Genomic DNA, 20,000 nt, shown 5'->3' with positions numbered 1-20,000 from the left:
TGTCCTCTTCAGTGCATGGGGCCATATCAGAGAGTCCTTGTCCTCTTCAGTGCTGGCAAGGAAACAAAGCTTCACTGGCCAAACTCACAAAGGCATATTTGAATATACCTGCTTCCTCAACTCCTTCAAAACACCTCGTCTCATCCACAGGAAACACAGTCGCTAAGAAAAGAGCTAGTTTGAGAAAAGACATGAAATGTAAACGCGTTGCCATTTCTTCACAGCAGTACAATAGTCCTCAAAGAGCAGAGCACTGGAGCAGAACTTAAAAGAACACACATCCTCCAGCGAATAACGCCTCTGTTTATTTAGATGCTGGAGGTTGTTTTCCTTCACAAGACTTTCACATGCTGTACATTCTACTCTTCATTTTACTCTTGATTGCTGAAGCATTTTAAAAATGAAACGCCTGTCTTTGTGAGCTCCACGAAAAGAATATTCAAGACAATATTTGCTAGAGCAGTCTTCTGAATTTTCTTTGGTACAACAAAAAATCCACTGAGGTGGTACAACTGCTTTCAGAACAAATCAGAGTCAAAAGCACCCTGACAGGGAGAAGAACTGACTTCGTTTTACGCTCTTATGTAAAACATTTGTAGCAAATGAATAGTTCAATTAGAAGTACAGTGACACTTTTAAACCACAATACACTGACATGCTTTTCCTTTGTCCCTCACTGTCATGGACAGCACAGTACCTTTAGAACAGCCACTATGGAGAGACTGACATTTTTCCTCAGGACAGTGGAGGGCTGATGAAGTCACAAAGTCTACGCTCTGATTGGTGCAAGCTTAACCTGCCCCTTTCCATTACCACGCTCTCGCTGGCCCATGGCAGACCTGAGCCGGCCTACATTTTGTGACTGAGTGTGTTACCATCCAGAGGACAGGTGCATACAGATTAAATGACTTGAAAACTCTGAAAATACCACCACATAATCCATGCACACATCAGGGGGTCATCAGTAGCTGTGGCTATGATTACTCACAGGAGGCCGAGAGAGAGAGAACACATGCAAAAAGTGAATAGCTAAAAAGGTAAACAAAGCAAAATACAGGTTCACAGGTTGAAGACCCTTTGAAACAGAGATCAGAAGAGATACTTCTTGGCAAGCTGTATCTGCGAGCACCCCTGTGTGTGTGGCGACTGGCTGCTGCGGAACAGGACAGCAGACTCACTGTAGCTGAGAAAAGGCATAGCGGTAAAACCGTTAAAACCACAGTGACGTGAGACACGGATGTCTCCCCCCGGACTGCTCCCACTGATCGAGGTCCAGCTCCACAGAGAGGGGCAGAGGACTCTCACGAACTCTGCTTTTTCACAAACTCAGTCTCTCCCCCTTTCAAAATATTTCTCCCCCTTTTTCTCTCTCTCTCTCTCACGCTCTCTGAGCCTGCATTCTAGCTGACAGAAAATGGAAAAGATATTTTCATGGGAATGACAGTTTAACTCTAGAGGAAGCCCTTTGGAACAGCTGCTGCTACATACATTGTAACAGTCCTGAAATCTTCTACTGGCCCATTCTGCCGATATTTCAACCAGTCCCCTGCCCCCAGGCCCCTGATCCATCTGTGATTGGTCTGGATGCCTCATCAGACAGGTTAATTATTTTCCATGTGTTGACAAGTGAAGGTTATCAAAGGGCACTGTAAAGGAGCATTTCCAAAGCCCTGCTAGCCAGAGCTCAGCCATGCACATCTCTGCCCTGTGTGACCCGTAGACACACAGCCATGTACACCTCTGCCCTGTGTGACCCGTAGACACACAGCCATGCACATCTCTGCCCTGTGTGACCCGTAGACACACAGCCATGCACATCTCTGCCCTGTGTGACCCGTAGACACACAGCCATGCACATCTCTGCCCTGTGTGACCCGTAGACACACAGCCATGTACACCTCTGCCCTGTGTGACCCGTGGACACACAGCCATGTACACCTCTGCCCTGTGTGACCCGTAGACACACAGCCATGTACACCTCTGCCCTGTGTGACCCGTAGACACACAGCCATGTACACCTCTGCCCTGTGTGACCCGTAGACACACAGCCATGTACACCTCTGCCCTGTGTGACCCGTAGACACACAGCCATGTACACCTCTGCCCTGTGTGACCCGTAGACACACAGCCATGTACACCTCTGCCCTGTGTGACCCGTAGACACACAGCCATGTACACCTCTGCCCTGTGTGACCCGTAGACACACAGCCATGTACACCTCTGCCCTGTGTGACCCGTGGACACACAGCCATGCACATCTCTGCCCTGTGTGACCCGTGGACACACAGCCATGTACACCTCTGCCCTGTGTGACCCGTGGACACACAGCCATGTACACCTCTGCCCTGTGTGACCCGTAGACACACAGCCATGTACACCTCTGCCCTGTGTGACCCGTGGACACACAGCCATGTACACCTCTGCCCTGTGTGACCCGTGGACACACAAAGGGATGGTGGAAGTGTTTACTGTATCTACAGATATGAACTCTGTCTTTTTCTCTATGCACATGCCAGAAAAGCATGATGATGGGCTTGAAAAGAGAGTAATCCTGTCATTTACTGAGCCTGATGACAAGAGCTCAGAACATCCATGTAACCATGTCTCCACCATTACATTTTATGCATTACATTAGGACGTTTTCCCCGACACCCACAGCATTAGAAGAGCACATTACTTAGCAGTTTGTGAAAGTAGCAAAATGTGAAATGTGTTGAATTGAACCATTTTAAAGTGGGTCGATTTCGTATATAGTTGCTCTAGCCCCTGCCTAAGCAAGTGTGTTAAAGAAACTGTAAAGTTCTGTTGGTCTCGTCAGCACTGGTTGCCACAAATAAGCCATGTATCCAATAATAGTCACGGAATATATGTCCTAGAGTAATTAAAATAGAGAAGCGATGTGACAGTCATGGAGAGATGGACATTTCTGTTTCATGTGGATGAAAGTTTATGTGCAGACTAACATTTCTGATGGATTTGTTCATCTGCTTAGAGTGATGCAGAGCTGACTCCGCAGATCAGTAAATCAAATCCACATGCATCAGTTACACACTTTTATTATTCATTCTCACCCTACCAGCCACAAACACATTACAAACCTGCTGCCATGGCCATGAAGGAGTTGATCAGTCCAAGGATTCATCAGTTTTCTCAACCCATTGTTCATTTTCACTTATCAGCTGAGAGGCAGAAATAAAGAGGGGATGGGGCTGTAAGGATGTGTGTGTGTGTGTGTGCGCGCGTGTGTGCGCGCGTGTGTGTGCGTGTGTGCGTGCATGTGTGTGCGTGTGCGTGTGTGTGTATGTGGGGGGGGGGGGGGGGGGGGGGGGGGGGCACTATTTGCATACTGCCGCAATGTATTTGCTCAAGAGAAGCCTCCCTGGGGATGTTGGACAGGGGTGTGGATCAGCTCTCTGCCATAACCAGCTTAATGATTTACACCCCGCCCCTCCCACCCTCCCGCGCGGGTAGAGCTATTTATTGCACACTGTGCGGCTGCTTGGACATCGCTCTCACACTGGGAGAAGGAGAATAGGAGAAAAGGAAGGAAGAATACATCTCAACTACAGAAGTGAAGACAAAGTTGACAGTACAGACGATAGAGCAAACAAATATAGAAAAAGGAAAATAAAAGGGACGAAAAGCAATCCACAAAGTTAGATGAGACAACAGATACACTACTCATCAATATGAAGCTATTTTGCCTGCTGATACTAGTGAGTCTCACCGTTACGAAGGCTATGCCTTCTGCAAAGGGCTCTGCCACTCAGGCACCTTTCCTGACCACGCTGTCTCCGACAGAGGGCAAGTCACGCTTCGCCATGCTGGACGACGTGCGTCTACTGGCTAACGGTCTTCTCCAGTTGGGCCAGAGTTTGCGAGAATTTGTACACAAGACCAAGGCGCAAATCAACGACATCTTACAGAAGCTGAATATCTTTGACCGTTCCTTCTACCAGCTCTCAGTGGTCACCAATGAGATTAAGGAGGAAGAAGAGGAGTTGAAAAGGACAACAACATTCCTCAAAGCCAACAATGAGGAGATCAGGAACCTGTCCCTGGAGATCAACTCCAAGATCAACAGCATTCTTCAGGAGCGGACGCAGCTCCAGAGTAAAGTTGGAGGTCTGGAGGAGAGGCTCCGGGGCTTGTCTGAGAGCATGGTCCCCGTGGAGCAGCTCCAGGAAATATCTTCACTCAAGGTGAGAACGGCCATTAAGATTAAATGCAGGCTACAGTTTACAGTGCACCTAAGCCTGAAGTACAGATTTAAAACCAAATCTCTGAGGTGTATTTATGAAAGCGGAGCCTATTACAAGATAACTGTAATAATGGTGGCAGCCTAGATTGGGGAAAACCTTTACTCAATAAGGGCACAGCTGAGTGTCAGCATGACACTAACCAGTGAAGGATGTTAACTGAACTACTTAAACTAGGACTGCATAGTGGTGACCCTTTCAGAGAGGTGGTTCCTCAACAAACCAATCAAACCCAGACCGTGAAGTGTGTAGAAACCACACTGACAGCAGTGTTCGTTGCAGGAGGTGATTGAGTCTCAGGAGAGGACGATCACAGACCTACTGAAATCTGTCAGAGAACAGCACGAACAACTCAACTATCAGAAGATTAAGATAAAGAGTCTCGAAGAAAAGGTATTGTATTATAAAATTCTATCAGTTAGGGGGAAAAACATAGGATTATGTTTACTGTATATTGGAAAAATGAGTGTCTATAAAGTAATAACAGCTGTATAATGATAAGGGTGTCTAAATAAGTCCTCTGTATGCCCTTCACAGCTCATTTATGAGACCTTCCAAGACACTTTGGAGAAGCCCACAGATTCAAACGCTGACACAACACACATTTTGGGATACCTCACAAGCAATGAAACCGACATCAGCATGGACACAAATGGTAAAGGGTGTGTGTATGTGTCTGTGTGTGCGTGTATGTACATGTGAGAGTGTGTATGTACATGTGAGAGCGTGTATGTGTATAGGGGGAGATTATAGAGAGACCTATAATGTTAATTTAATGTGCCGTGTATGTTTATAGGGGGAGACTATAGAGAGACCTATAATGTTAATTTAATGTGGCGTGTATGTTTATAGGGGGGAACAGAGAGAGACCTATAATGTTAATTTAATGTGGCGTGTATGTTTATAGGGGGGAACAGAGAGAGACCTATAATGTTAATTTAATGTGGCGTGTATGTTTATAGGGGGAGACAATAGAGAGACCTATAATGTTAATTTAATGTGCCGTGTATGTTTATGGGGGGAGACTATAGAGAGACCTATAATGTTAATTTAATGTGCCGTGTATGTTTATAGGGGGAGACTATAGAGAGACCTATAATGTTAATTTAATGTGGCGTGTATGTTTATAGGGGGGAACAGAGAGAGACCTATAATGTTAATTTAATGTGGCGTGTATGCGTATGGGAGGAGACTATAGAGAGACCTATAATGTTAATTTAATGTGGCGTGTATGTTTATAGGGGGAATAGAGAGAGACCTATAATGTTAATTTAATGTGGCGTGTATGCGTATGGGAGGAGACTATAGAGAGACCTATAATGTTAATTTAATGTGGCGTGTATGTTTATAGGGGGAATAGAGAGAGACCTATAATGTTAATTTAATGTGGCGTGTATGCGTATGGGAGGAGACTATAGAGAGACCTATAATGTTAATTTAATGTGGCGTGTATGTTTATAGGGGGGAACAGAGAGAGACCTATAATGTTAATTTAATGTGGCGTGTATGCGTATGGGAGGAGACTATAGAGAGACCTATAATGTTAATTTAATGTGGCGTGTATGCGTATGGGAGGAGACTATAGAGAGACCTATAATGTTAATTTAATGTGCCGTGTATGTTTATAGGGGGGAACAGAGAGAGACCTATAATGTTAATTTAATGTGCCGTGTATGTTTATAGGGGGAGACAATAGAGAGACCTATAATGTTAATTTAATGTGCCGTGTATGTTTATGGGGGGAGACTATAGAGAGACCTATAATGTTAATTTAATGTGCCGTGTATGTTTATAGGGGGAGACTATAGAGAGACCTATAATGTTAATTTAATGTGGCGTGTATGTTTATAGGGGGGAACAGAGAGAGACCTATAATGTTAATTTAATGTGGCGTGTATGCGTATGGGAGGAGACTATAGAGAGACCTATAATGTTAATTTAATGTGGCGTGTATGTTTATAGGGGGAATAGAGAGAGACCTATAATGTTAATTTAATGTGCCGTGTATGTTTATAGGGGGAGACTATAGAGAGACCTATAATGTTAATTTAATGTGGCGTGTATGTTTATAGGGGGGAACAGAGAGAGACCTATAATGTTAATTTAATGTGCCGTGTATGTTTATAGGGGGAATAGAGAGAGACCTATAATGTTAATTTAATGTGGCGTGTATGCGTATGGGAGGAGACTATAGAGAGACCTATAATGTTAATTTAATGTGGCGTGTATGTTTATAGGGGGGAACAGAGAGAGACCTATAATGTTAATTTAATGTGGCGTGTATGTTTATAGGGGGAATAGAGAGAGACCTATAATGTTAATTTAATGTGGCGTGTATGCGTATGGGAGGAGACTATAGAGAGACCTATAATGTTAATTTAATGTGCCGTGTATGTTTATAGGGGGAATAGAGAGAGACCTATAATGTTAATTTAATGTGGCGTGTATGCGTATGGGAGGAGACTATAGAGAGACCTATAATGTTAATTTAATGTGGCGTGTATGCGTATGGGAGGAGACTATAGAGAGACCTATAATGTTAATTTAATGTTGCAGACCTGCCTCTGGACTGCAGTGGGCTCATCGACCGGGGACAGAAGAACAGCGGCATATATACAATCAAGCCCAATAACTCAGAACCATTTTACGTCTACTGCGAGATGACAAGCGGTATGACTCAAAGCATACCCCACAGCTCAAAACTGCAACGCAGCCTAATCATTTAATCAGTGATCAAGTGACATGAGGTGGGCCCCAGCAGGGAAATAACAATGTTGGAAACACAGGGGAAAAAATGTAGGAAAAACTGTGTCACTGATAATAAGAGTCCTATGTGGACTAAACTGCCTTAGTGGAATTGGCCTTTAGCTTTTCTCTTAGTGTTATTTGGTATGTTGAACTCAGCTGTAGAACACTCTGCACTACAGACGGTGCTGCTACAGTAATTCAGCGACGATTGGATGGATCTGTGGACTTCGACCAGACATGGGACAAGTACACAAAGGGATTTGGGGACCTGGAGAGTGAGTACTCATACAAACACCGAAAACCCAAAATCCAAAAAGTCGGGGCTCAAGTGTTCCACTCCAAATCAAATATAGTCAGTACTGTTCAAACAAAGTTGGGATTGAATTTGGAAAACAGGGAAAAATCTTTTCCTGTTTCACATTGTCTCTATGACATAAGCAAGAGAGGAGTGTGTACACAGACAGACAGTATGACTCACTGACATATCACTGGACTGGACTGGAAAACCTGTCCATAATCAGACAAGTCAAGCTTGGATTCAGGCGAACAGACAAAAAGTGACCTGTGCATAGTCATCTGTTCTGAGAGTTTTCTAAGCATAACTGAAAGCTTCATTATGATTTCATGACCTCAGAACACAGCTGCATCTCACCCACAGTGAGTCACGTGAGCCTCCAATCTTTACGTATGGGTCTAGTGAATGGACAGGAGACGGGTCATTTATAAAGCCTGGACAGAATTACAGTATAAGAGAGCTTAAAGTTATAGCTCTGAGTTCTGCTGCTTGCCTGAGCATGGTTAACATAGCACATGATTAATACAGATTTTTGGACAATTGGGAAACGTCTGCCAGCTAACCAGTGCCTGATCAGTCTCTCTGTGTTGTTTGTGTCACAGAGGAGTTTTGGCTGGGTCTGGAGAAGATTTATGCCATTTCCAGACAGGGAGAGTACATCCTACACATCCAGCTGGAGGACTGGAGAGAAGAGAGACGATTCGTGGAGTACACCTTTACTTTGGACGGCCCGTCGTCCGACTATACTCTTCACCTGGCGCACCTGTCAGGAAATCTGCCAGACATCATGGGTAACCACACTGGGGTGAGGTTCTCCACCAAAGACAATGACGTCCACGAAGTCTCCACCTGCACTCGCAACTACACAGGTGAGTTTACTACACAGGTACACAGCTTTGTGTTCTGGATCAGAAGATGAGTTTACTACACAGGTACACAGCTTTGTGTTCTGGTTCAGAAGATGAGTTTACTACACAGGTACACAGCTTTGTGTTCTGGTCCAGAAGATGAGTTTACTACACAGGTACACAGCTTTGTGTTCTGGTTCAGAAGATGAGTTTAGGATACACGTTTTTGGGTTGTGCTGAACAGAGCAGCCAAACAAAATAGCTATTAACTATAGACCCCAGTAAACTTCAGACCTAAATGAGCAAAATAAAGAGTACGCGGCAAGTTATTGCAGGTTTTTTTTTCATGTCAATCATTCATTCTATCCCCATGATTCAACGACTATCTGCAGGTCGGGGTCAGGCTTGGTTAGTACTTGGATGAGAGATCGCCTGGGAATATCAGGTGCTGTCAGCTTTTTTTGGGCCTAAAGGTTAGAGAACCGGGCTCATGACCAGAGGGTTGCCGGTTCGATTCCCAGAACATCTACGGCTGTGTGCCTTGTGTTAACTGTTAAGCGCCTTGAGCAAGGCATTTAACCCCAATGCTGCCCACTGCTCCTGCGTCTGGTGTGTGTGTTCACTACTGGTGTGTTGGATGGGTTAAATGCAGAGGACACATTGCTCACTGTTCACAGTGTGTGTGCGATCACAGAGATCTGCATTTACATTTACAGGTGGTTGGTGGTTCGGTGCCTGTGGGGACGCCAACCTTAACGGCAGTTATATGTGGCTACGCTCCAGGAACCACTCTCTGCGGAGGAAAGGGATATACTGGAGGTCTGAGAGAGGGATCTCCTATACCCTCAAGTCGACTAAAATCTCCATAAGGCCAACATTTCACTTCCAGTGATCCTCAACCTTCCCCCATCCCGGTTACTGTGGTAACCACAGCTGCCACGGTCAGACCAGAAACACTGACCCGTTAAAGACTGATGATGCAACCAATTCAGGCCAATGACCTGGGGCAGCCAATTCAGGCCAATGACCTGTGGCTGCAGATACACTGCATGTGTAGTTAGAACTTCATGTTTCTGTTCATGTGCAATCCTAACATTCACTGAGTCAATAATGATGTGATCAAAAATATTTAAGCAGATATTCAAAGCTAGGACAGTTCAGAATATACATATGCAAAATTGGTATCACATCTGGATGAAGGACAGGTATGTTTAGCATTTTTGTTTATTATTTGGGTTATCATTCAGCACACTTACCTTTTGTACCCATAAGCATTTCAACGAGTAGATTAGAACGCATACAAACACAGAGAATGTATGTCTTGTTTTTTCATGTATTTTAATGTAATACTGTGTTTAAGAGGTGCATTCATTACTGTGAAACAGCAACATTCACGGAGTGGGCTGTTTGACCACTTACATGGCTTCATTTACATTATTGAGTCATATTGACTCTTGGCTACTCTTTGAACATTCATGACCATCCTGTATATATTTTGTTGATTCTAAAATCTTTCTTTATCAAAGACTGTCTGGTGCACATCGTTAGGGAAATAAAACTAGAGAATTCAAACAGAATGGTTTGTCCTGCAGTGTGGTACCAAAACACAAAAAGAACAATATGCCCTTGATTCACTGCCAGGGAACACTACTGCCAGGGATCACTACTGCCAGGGATCACTACTGCCAGGGATCACTTTACACACTGCCAGGTATCACTACTGCCAGGGAACACTATTGCCAGGGATCACTACTGCCAGGGAACACTACTGCCAGGGGACACTTTACACACTGCCAGGGAACACTACTGCCAGGGAACACTATTGCCAGGGATCACTACTGCCAGGGAACACTACTGCCAGGGATCACTACTGCCAGGTATCACTACTGCCAGGGATCACTTTACACACTGCCAGGTATCACTACTGCCAGGGAACACTATTGCCAGGGATCACTACTGCCAGGGAACACTACTGCCAGGGGACACTTTACACACTGCCAGGTATCACTACTGCCAGGGAACACTATTGCCAGGGATCACTACTGCCAGGGAACACTACTGCCAGGGAACACTACTGCCAGGGATCTCTACTGCCAGGGATCACTTTACACACTGCCAGGGAACACTACTGCCAGGGAACACTACTGCCAGGGATCACTTTACACACTGCCAGGGAACACTACTGCCAGGGATGACTACTGCCAGGGAACACTATTGCCAGGGATCACTACTGCCAGGGAACACTACTGCCAGGGAACACTACTGCCAGGGATCTCTACTGCCAGGGATCACTTTACACACTGCCAGGGAACACTACTGCCAGGGATCACTTTACACACTGCCAGGGAACACTACTGCCAGGGATGACTACTGCCAGGGATGACTACTGCCAGGGATCACTACTGCCAGGGAACACTTTACACACTACTCTAGGGAAAAAGACATTTTTTCACCAAATGACACAGACATGTTTGAGTACTTTAAGATTGATGCAATCCATAGGACGGATAACTAGCATTTAGTGTAAACTGTCTCCAACAAATAATGTTAGTAATTTAAGACTATAAGCACATAATATGTTAAGGAGTCATATTTAGTGGTTACTGCAGCTTTCCACAAGTTTGCCCTGTCCGTGTCAAATCTTCCAATATGTTTAATATTCCAGTATATCTACAATATTGCTTACTTTTAATCATAAGTCATCCAGTATAATTTCAAAATAGAAAACGGAAATTTAGCAATTTAACGGTTGGCAAAGGTTGGTGTGTAAATGAATAAAGAGACAGCGGAGAGGTGACTGAGAGATAAGCATTAAATCAGTGCTGACTGATCAGAGTGTCTCTGCCATCAGACAGGCTCTGCTGCAGGTTAAACCATATGCTGTGTCCACACACACAGCTGATAAGGGTCTGTGAGTGAGCAACACTGACTAGAATAACAGACAACTGGGATTATGAGTCAGTCTAGAAGACAAGACCACTGGCTGTAAACAAAATTAGAGTGACGGTCAATATTATCTGATCCTCTGTGTGGGAGAGCTCACAGATACAGACAGAAACTAGCAAGTTACAATCAACCACACGTTCGCTGAAAAGCATTCTTAAGATCAAATACTAATTATATACTGCAATCCAAAGCCAAAAAATTCCAGAGCACAGATATTAAATGAAAGGGGAGTTTAGGCAGTAACAGCTGCCAAGGGCAGAGGTTTGTGTAAGCAGTCTTGCCTTTCTACAGTATAGCACAATGGCCTTGCTAGTTTCACCTACTGCTGTTGGATGTCTCTGTGGAGCTGTTGGACCATGTTACCTATAGATGGTGTTAGGTACGTAGACATCTCTGGCAGGGAATTCCAGAATCTCTCTGGTGGGTCGGACTCTGGTGTCAGGGTAAGGCTTGACCTGCAGGAGCTCAGGGGTCAAACAGTAGTGTGGGTTCTCAGGAGCTGGAGAAATGTCGATCTTCAGCTGGGCTGGACAGACCCACAGAGAGACATGAAACACGTTCAGAAAACCCACAGAGAGACATGAAACACAAAAGGGAAATAGACCCATAGAGAGACATGAAACACAAAGTGAGACATGAAACACAAAGTGAGACATGAAACACAAAGTGAGACATGAAACACAAAGTGAGACATGAAGCACGTTCAGAAAACACAGAGCGTCTCATACAAATCACTGTATATTTCCATCATCTGCCCTCAAAATCTAACACTCAAAATTCTGAAGTTTTTTTTTTTTTTTTTCACTTTACAACCTCAGTCAAACAAATATATTTATTCAAAATAAACAAAACAGAAGTTGTTCATTAAATCTGCCAGTAACACAAGAGTTTCCTACCAGTAATTGGCCGTAGGCGCCGTAATACTGACGAGGGCCTTCTCATGTCAGCCAGAAACTTGTACAGGTCTTCATCACTTAAGCGATCTCCCTCCTGCTCACCACACAGACCCAAAAAACAAACAAAACAAACACAAAAAACAGAACGTCTCTGTTACAGTTGTAATGCAGCTCTTCTGTTCTCATTCTGTTCTCATTCTGTTCTCATTCTGTTCTTATTCTGCTCTCATTCTGTTTCTCATTCTGTTCTCAGGCTACAATAACACTGTTACTGAGAACAGGGGCAAGTCCAGCTTCTTTAAAATGCTTTAGTGTCATGACCGTGTTTCTACAGCCCTAATCCCTGTATGCACACAGTGTGAGGCATGAGGGACCTGTTTAAAGAAGTTTGTGACTGTGAGAGTGGCAGGCCGGAAGCTGGTCAGATTGCACGACTCATCTCCACTGGTTGTTCTCTCCAGAGAGCGCCGACCAACGATGCTCGAGTTCCTTCGCTCTGACCAGGAACCCTTTCGCTCTAATACCATGTAAGTCAGAAATCACACAGGGCAATATTTACGTAAAAAACAAACAAATTGTTTATTAAGCTAACTGGCTAATTTTTAATTTGAAAGAAGTCATTAACACAATTATAGAATGAAAGATTACCCGTGTGTCTACTTTTACTAATATATGACTGATTATACATGTATTTCAGAGATATTTCATAGCCTTTCTGAGGGATCTCATGAAAGCACAGTTTACCTGGCAGACCCATCTCCAGTTCGGTGTCTCTCTCCAGACTGCCTGCACTATTCACTATGTTCATGAGGTGGATAGCCGTCCAGGCAAACGGCATGCGATAGCGACCCAGCCTCTGACAGAACTGCTCTGACTGACTCCGCAGTTTCTCCAACTTCTCTTTATTCTGCTCAAGATAGAAAAATGTCAAGATGTCTAAAATTTATATACAGTCAAAACATAACCAACAGATAATCAAGCAAAATGTTGCATAAAAGCCCCATAATAACAAAAGGCAGTGTTGTGACTGAAGATAAAGAGAGTTAAAGACTGAAACATCTGAATCTAACTGAGCAGCTCAGAAATAAACAGCTGCAGTAGAACTGAAAGTCTGTAAACAGACGCAAGGTCTTTTACTTTGGCAGCATCTGACTCTTTGAAGACCATGTAAGGCTCTGCACACTCTCCGATGTCTCCCTGCTGGAGCACTTTCTCCAACTACAGAAAAAACACAGAGCACACACACTCTCAGTCATAACTGCCCTGAGAACAGTTCATTCTGTGCATTAATCTGCATGTCCGATACAGTTCGTAGGCTCAGGCCATGCAGCGAGAGGAGCAGTCGCTGACCTTGATGACGAGGAAGACGTCCTGTGACGGGTACGTGATGGAGAAGATGGCAGAGCGGGCTAGAGTAGAGATGGCCGCTGACTGCACGTGGGGGCGGAGCATAGTTTTGACCTGCTCAGAGTTCAGGTCAAAAAAGAAGTTCTCTGATATCTGAAAGAGACAGAAGAGAGTGATGGAGTAAGACATCCAAACTAGCTTCTGTACAACAACACTGCTGCCCTCTAGTGTTAGAAACACCAAAGGGGAGGCTAAGAAATCATTAACATGCAACAAGGACAATCTGTTGTGCTTCTGAGAGAGCAAAATTAAACTAACTACTAACTAACTAACTAACATCCAAATAATTAAAAGCAATTGACATCAATGACACATTCATTTGTGTATGCTACTTAAATTCCACAAAGTCAAATACAGTTTGAAAAAATCTATTTCAGCTCCAATTCAATACTCTATTTCAGCTCCAATTAACGGTGCTGCAGAAAACTGTATTTCAATATTTAACATTTCAGATAAACAGCTCCTTCAAATCTACCGTGATCATACAATGAGTTCAGCACTCCTACCACTGGGCTACAATCAGTTTAAGTGATCAGTTTAAGTGAAAAGTCATAATTCTGTCCTCGCAGAGACAAACGAGGCCCCTTACCTTTTTCTTTTCCTTAGAGTCATATAAGGCCAGGCTTGCAAATATGGGCTCAATCTCGATCTCAAATCTTCAGACAGAGAAAACACACAGGTCAGGAAGAATGACAGGCCACCTCATACTGGCCTCTCAGCCACAGAAAAAAACTCTTCAAACACAAACATTGGACAGAACTTACTTCAAAGATAAACACTTGACAAGGAGTCTCTGGCCAAAGTGTTCTTTAGGGACCTCAGACACACAGTGCCGCTCAATAGGTTCCTCCTGGGAACAAAAAGAAGATTTAGAAGATAGCTTTAGAATTCACTTACAGAGATTAAACTTTGCACACAATAAAGAGAGAATAAAACTCATGGCTTACCATTAGCTTTATACAAAAAAAACCAGACACGGTTTCAAACAAAGTGTTTTCAAAAGAAAACAAAAGAAAAGAAAAGAAAAGAAAAGAAAAGAAAAGAAAAGAAAAGAAAAAAGTAAAGGAGAGCCTAGGGGTTGGAGGTTGGGGGCATCTTAGGAGTAAGGGTAATAATGATGATGGTGATGATGGCTCAGATTCAAACCTAAAACCTACATATTACTGCAAAAAGTGCCCAGTGTTGCTAACACACTTAGCTTTGCTCTACAGGAATCAGACAGACAGGGAACCCTCCCCACCATCACAGTTCAGTCACTCCTAATGTCAGTGAAACCCTCCCCACCATCACAGTTCAGTCACTCCTAATGTCAGTGAAACCCTCCCCACCATCACAGTTCAGTCACTCCTAATGTCAGTGAAACCCTCCCCACCATCACAGTTCAGTCACTCCTAATGTCAGTGAAACTCTCCCCACTATCACAGTTCAGTCACTCCTAATGTCAGTGAAACCCTCCCCACCATCACAGTTCAGTCACTCCTAATGTCAGTGAAACCCTCCCCACCATCACAGTTCAGTCACTCCTAATGTCAGTGAAACCCTCCCCACCATCACAGTTCAGTCACTCCTAATGTCAGTGAAACCCTCCCCACCATCACAGTTCAGTCACTCCTAATGTCAGTGAAACCCTCCCCACCATCACAGTTCAGTCACTCCTAATGTCAGTGAAACCCTCCCCACCATCACAGTTCAGTCACTCCTAATGTCAGTGAAACTCTCCCCACCATCACAGTTCAGTCACTCCTAATGTCAGTGAAACCCTCCCCACCATCACAGTTCAGCCACTCCTAATGTCAGTGAAATCCTCCCCACCATCACAGTTCAGTCACTCCTAATGTCAGTGAAACTCTCCCCACTATCACAGTTCAGTCACTCCTAATGTCAGTGAAACCCTCCCCACCATCACAGTTCAGTCACTCCTAATGTCAGTGAAACCCTCCCCACTATCACAGTTCAGTCACTCCTAATGTCAGTGAAACCCTCCCCACCATCACAGTTCAGTCACTCCTAATGTCAGTGAAACCCTCCCCACCATCACAGTTCAGTCACTCCTAATGTCAGTGAGGGGCCTGCCAGGCTGCAGGTCAATCCAAGGAGACAGCGTGGGCCTACACACACACTATGTTCCCATGGATATGTGTGTACACTGACAAGTGTCTGACATCACAGGTTATCAGAGGACTCATGTACAAGTCCTCATCCTCTTTGATTGGCTCAAAGTCTGTGCAGTACCAGGGTCTTATGGGAGAGTACAGGGAAAATAACACTCCATTCAACTAACACAGGAGCCTAAAGGCCGGCCGTCCTTAAGACCCCAGTGGAGCTAGTACCTCGTCCAATGCGGGATGGAGGGCAAAGAGTTCGCGGTGCCTGTGGGCCCTGCGCTGCTCCTCGTTGTGACGGTCAATCTCTTCATTGGGCACTCGGTCGAGCAGGTGTGGGATCAAGGCGTCGGGCTGAGAGTTCTTCAGATCAAATATACTGCAGGCCCAGCTGCCTCGAGGAGTGTCATCAATAGACATAGATCTCCGCTTTAGGTCGTCCTGCAACACACACACACACACACACACACACACACACACACGCATGCATGCATGACGCATGCAGACATGTAGACAGGCAGGCGTGCATGAAAGGTTCCTTCCTCTTATTTGCCCTCTATGTGCAATACTTATTATTTTTGTAACAAAACATAACAATTCAATGAATTAGCAAAGTTCAATGATTCAATGAATTAATAAAATAAATACATAAGAACACTCAACACAGTCCATATCTGTCAAGATTATTTCACTTACACAGTTCACATTACTTCATTTTACAAAGAACAATCTGACTGCATCTGCCATGTCTGCGTGTGTGCATGTGTGCGTGCGCATGTGTGTGTGTGTGTGTGTGTGTGTGTGTGTGGGGGTGGGGTAGGCTGTAAGGCATGTTATGAGGACTTATTTTTACCTGATCATCCTGGCTGTTGTCAGGCAGTTCATCAGACTCAAAAACCTGCTTGGGCAGACCTCTCTGTCTCTCCTTCTGCTTGTCCAGAGTGTTGGGGTTAAATCCTGTTCCCAGTTTATGGTACCTGTTAACAAAAAACACACAGGTGAGCAGGAACTGTATGACAATATATGACAGAAGTGCAGTAATATTATTGCACAGATAGGCGCTAGAGCTGTAATCTGTGCTGTAACTAGACAAACAGGGCTCTACATTATATCCCCTGATTCCAATAAAACCACAGCCCCAAACTAAACAGCCTGCTCCCAGGCAAGTGTTCACAGAAAAAAACAGTGTCTGAACCAAACTGGCCAATTAGGCTTGGCCTTAGGCACACATTAAAATTGGCAAAAAGAAAAAAGAAAAAAAGTTTAAAGACTGAAAATGAAAAATCCGGGTCAAATTAATCTGGGTAAAAAGTACATGTCAAACTGTCCCAAAAGTTCAACAACAAAGTTCATTAATATCCTGTGTTTAACCATGTTCTGTCAGCACAGAAGTTACTGGATTAAGATGAGGAAACTAAAGTATTAAAATAATGGTATTTGCTACTGGTTACAAAACTGCTCAAAGTGTAAAAAAAAAAAAAAAAACAACTGAATTTTATCCATTTGTATCCAGACGTCCAATAAAAACAGCGTGTGTTTCTAAGCAGCAGCGCCCCATATGAAGTCCCAGGGTGAGTCAGCTGGCCAGGGGACCTATTGGAGAGTCTTACTTGCGGTTGACTATGGCCCAGTCTTCAGTGTAGGATCTGATACAGTCTCTTACATGTGCATCATGGTCACTGGAAAGCAAAGTTTCAGAAATAAAATGTTTTCTCTCATTTTACAAAACACAAGAGAAAATTCTAACACACCGACAAGTTTGACACAAATTTCCCTGACAGAACTAAATACAACTGAGGAGGTTTCTGCTGAGGTAACACTGAGGGGAACAGAGAATGCCTCTACACCCTCAGTCTGGCCAAAAAAGTGGAGTGCCCTTTTATCAGAGAATCAATACTGTGACTCTGCTAATGAATGACATTTGAGTTCAGATCAAATCACTGACACAAATATGAACTTTGTTAGAACGGTCTGTTTTTACGCAGAGAGGGCGATTACAATTACACAGCTATAAATTATGTCTCTCTCCCTTACTTACAAACACACATCCAGCCTCATGGATGCTCCCAGTCCAAGCAAGTCAAAAAAGTTCTCTCACTTGATTTTCCAAAATCACTGCAATGACCTTAAACTTAAACTGGGGAGTAACCTAATCTAGTCAGATTAAAATCCCTAAAGCAATCTGTGTACAACAGACTGGGAATAAATTAGACTGTCAGTTATACTGGGAATAAGTTAGACTGTCAGTTATACTGGGAATAAGTTAGACTGTCAGTTACACTGAATAAGTTGGACTGTCAGTTACACTGGTAATAAATTAGACTGTCAGTTACACTGGTAATAAATTAGACTGTCAGTTATACTGGGAATAAATTAGACTGTCAGTTACACTGGTAATAAATTAGACTGTCAGTTATACTGGGAATAAGTTAGACTGTCAGTTACACTGGTAATAAATTAGACTGTCAGTTACACTGGTAATAAATTAGACTGTCAGTTATACCGGGAATAAGTTAGACTGTTAGAAGTTAGACACACACACACACACACACACACACACACACCACATAGCACTCCTAAACTGACCCATCCTCTGCCACGGCCTGTCCCAGTGTACGGCATTCCCTGGGCATGTACACAACTTCAATGTCATCAGGAGGGAACTCCACCAAATCTCGGAGCGGACCTGATTCTATGACAGGGGGATGACTGAGGAGGTATTCCTCAAAATCCACTGGATCCACTGCCTCAGACAGCGGAACCTGCCAGAGCGAAAAAACACATCCATCACCATCTTCAACATGAAAGAATGTTTGACGACAACTCATATCACAGTGGTATACAGCTGAGAGCAGTAAGAAAAACGGATTTTGAACTGGATGAACTGGCAGTGTCTGACTGACCGTCTAAGAAATGCATGACTGCAGGACATGTCAAATAAAAGACAGCTAGATAACACTACACCAGGCAGAGACTTATTTCTGTGACTTTAGATAACACTAAACCAGGCAGGCACTTATTTCTGTGACTTTAGATAACACTACACCAGGCAGGGACTTATTTCTGTGACTTTCAGTGCACACACACACCAGGAACGTTTCCATGTTATCAGTAAGTACGTAAGTAGGTAGCTGTCTTACCATGTTATCAGTACAGAAGAGAGCTCTTTCACTATGTTATCAGTACAGAAGAGAGCTCTTTCACTATGTTATCAGTACAGAAGAGAGCTCTTTCACAATGTTATCAGTAACAGAACAGAACTGTGTTATTGTGTTGCATTGTTATTGTGTTAGTGGATTTATGTGTTGTTTTATTAATGTGTTGTTGTGTTATTGTTGTGACTATATTGTGTTAATCTGGGACCCACTGAACTGTTTTATTATTGTGTGGGAGTGTTGATGTTTTACTGTAATATGTGATTGTTTAATGCTGGACTCACTGTGTTGTGCTGGACTCACTGTGTTGTGTTGTTGTTGTGTCACTGTAATGTGTGACTGTTCAATGCTGGACTCACTGTGTTGTGCTGGACTCACTGTGTTGTATTTTTGTTGTGTTGTTGTGTTATTGTAATGCGTGACTGTTCAATGCTGGACTCACTGTGTTGTGTTGTTGTTGTGTTGTTGTGTTATTGTAATGCGTGACTGTTCAATGTTGGACTCACTGTGTTGTGTTGTTGTTGTGTTGTTGTGTTATTGTAATGCGTGACTGTTCAATGCTGGACTCACAGTGTTGTGTTGTTGTTGTGTTGTTGTGTCATTGTAATGCGTGACTGTTCAATGCTGGACTCACTGTGTTGTGTTGTTGTTGTGTCGTTGTAATGCGTGACTGTTCAATGCTGGACTCACTGTGTTGTATTTTTGTTGTGTTGTTGTGTCATTGTAATGCGTGACTGTTCAATGCTGGACTCACTGTGTTGTGTTGTTGTGTTGTTGTAATGCATGACTGTTCAATGCTGGACTCACTGTGTTGTGTTGTTGTTGTGTTGTTGTTGTGTTGTTGTGTCATTGTAATGCGTGACTGTTCAATGCTGGACTCACTGTGTTGTGTTGTTGTTGTGTTGTTGTTGTGTTGTTGTTGTGTTGTTGTGTCTTAGTGTAATGTGTGACTGTTCAATGCTGGACTCACAGTGTTGTGTTGTTGTTGTGTTGTTGTGTTATTGTAATGCGTGACTGTTCAATGCTGGACTCACTGTGTTGTGTTGTTGTTGTGTTATTGTAATGCGTGACTGTTCAATGCTGGACTCACTGTGTTGTGTTGTTGTTGTGTTGTTGTTGTGTTGTTGTGTCTTAGTGTAATGTGTGACTGTTCAATGCTGGACTCACAGTGTTGTGTTGTTGTTGTGTTGTTGTGTTATTGTAATGCGTGACTGTTCAATGCTGGACTCACAGTGTTGTGTTGTTGTTGTGTTGTTGTGTTATTGTAATGCATGACTGTTCAATGCTGGACTCACTGTGTTGTGTTGTTGTTGTGTTGTTGTAATGCATGACTGTTCAATGCTG

At 43.6% G+C, this 20,000-nt stretch overlaps 2 protein-coding genes across 5 annotated transcripts in view; one reads left to right on the top strand and one right to left on the bottom strand.

The window, feature by feature from the left end:
* The window catches only part of dock7 (dedicator of cytokinesis 7), a 75,280-nt gene that overhangs the window by 51,723 nt on the left and 3,557 nt on the right, over nt 1–20,000 (bottom strand). For all 4 annotated transcript variants that reach the window (XM_030791687.1, XM_030791686.1, XM_030791689.1 and 1 more), the window contains exons 3-15: nt 18,405–18,407; nt 18,088–18,263; nt 17,112–17,180; nt 16,355–16,478; nt 15,730–15,942; nt 14,164–14,249; nt 13,989–14,055; nt 13,343–13,492; nt 13,130–13,210; nt 12,737–12,899; nt 12,367–12,509; nt 11,993–12,086; nt 11,460–11,622 (exon numbers count right to left, since the gene is read on the bottom strand). In XM_030791687.1, the coding sequence (XP_030647547.1) occupies nt 11,460–11,622; nt 11,993–12,086; nt 12,367–12,509; nt 12,737–12,899; nt 13,130–13,210; nt 13,343–13,492; nt 13,989–14,055; nt 14,164–14,249; nt 15,730–15,942; nt 16,355–16,478; nt 17,112–17,180; nt 18,088–18,263; nt 18,405–18,407 (1,532 nt within the window). The remainder of the gene's footprint in view (nt 1–11,459; nt 11,623–11,992; nt 12,087–12,366; nt 12,510–12,736; nt 12,900–13,129; nt 13,211–13,342; nt 13,493–13,988; nt 14,056–14,163; nt 14,250–15,729; nt 15,943–16,354; nt 16,479–17,111; nt 17,181–18,087; nt 18,264–18,404; nt 18,408–20,000) is intronic.
* On the top strand, nt 3,521–9,722 carry angptl3 (angiopoietin-like 3). Its single transcript, XM_030791690.1, has 7 exons — nt 3,521–4,202; nt 4,542–4,652; nt 4,797–4,914; nt 6,816–6,929; nt 7,187–7,282; nt 7,905–8,171; nt 8,867–9,722. Exons 1-7 carry the CDS (start codon nt 3,690–3,692, stop codon nt 9,040–9,042), a joined length of 1,395 nt encoding a protein of 464 aa, XP_030647550.1. The 5' UTR covers nt 3,521–3,689; the 3' UTR covers nt 9,043–9,722.

This window comes from Chanos chanos, chromosome 14 (assembly GCF_902362185.1).
Source record: "Chanos chanos chromosome 14, fChaCha1.1, whole genome shotgun sequence".
NCBI classification, from domain to species: Eukaryota; Metazoa; Chordata; class Actinopteri; order Gonorynchiformes; family Chanidae; genus Chanos; species Chanos chanos.
The sequence above is the reverse complement of the archived record's forward strand: the minus strand, read 5'-3'. Positions and strand labels throughout refer to the sequence as shown.

Excerpts from the sequence above, each read along its gene's own strand:
- angptl3 (XM_030791690.1), top strand. The coding sequence starts at position 3,690 with ATGAAGCTATTTTGCCTGCTGATACTAGTGAGTCTCACCGTTACGAAG. Across the intron at positions 4,653-4,796 it reads TAAAGAGTCTCGAAGAAAAG|CTCATTTATGAGACCTTCCA; the intron begins GTATTGTATTAT and ends TGCCCTTCACAG. Across the intron at positions 4,915-6,815 it reads CATCAGCATGGACACAAATG|ACCTGCCTCTGGACTGCAGT; the intron begins GTAAAGGGTGTG and ends TTAATGTTGCAG.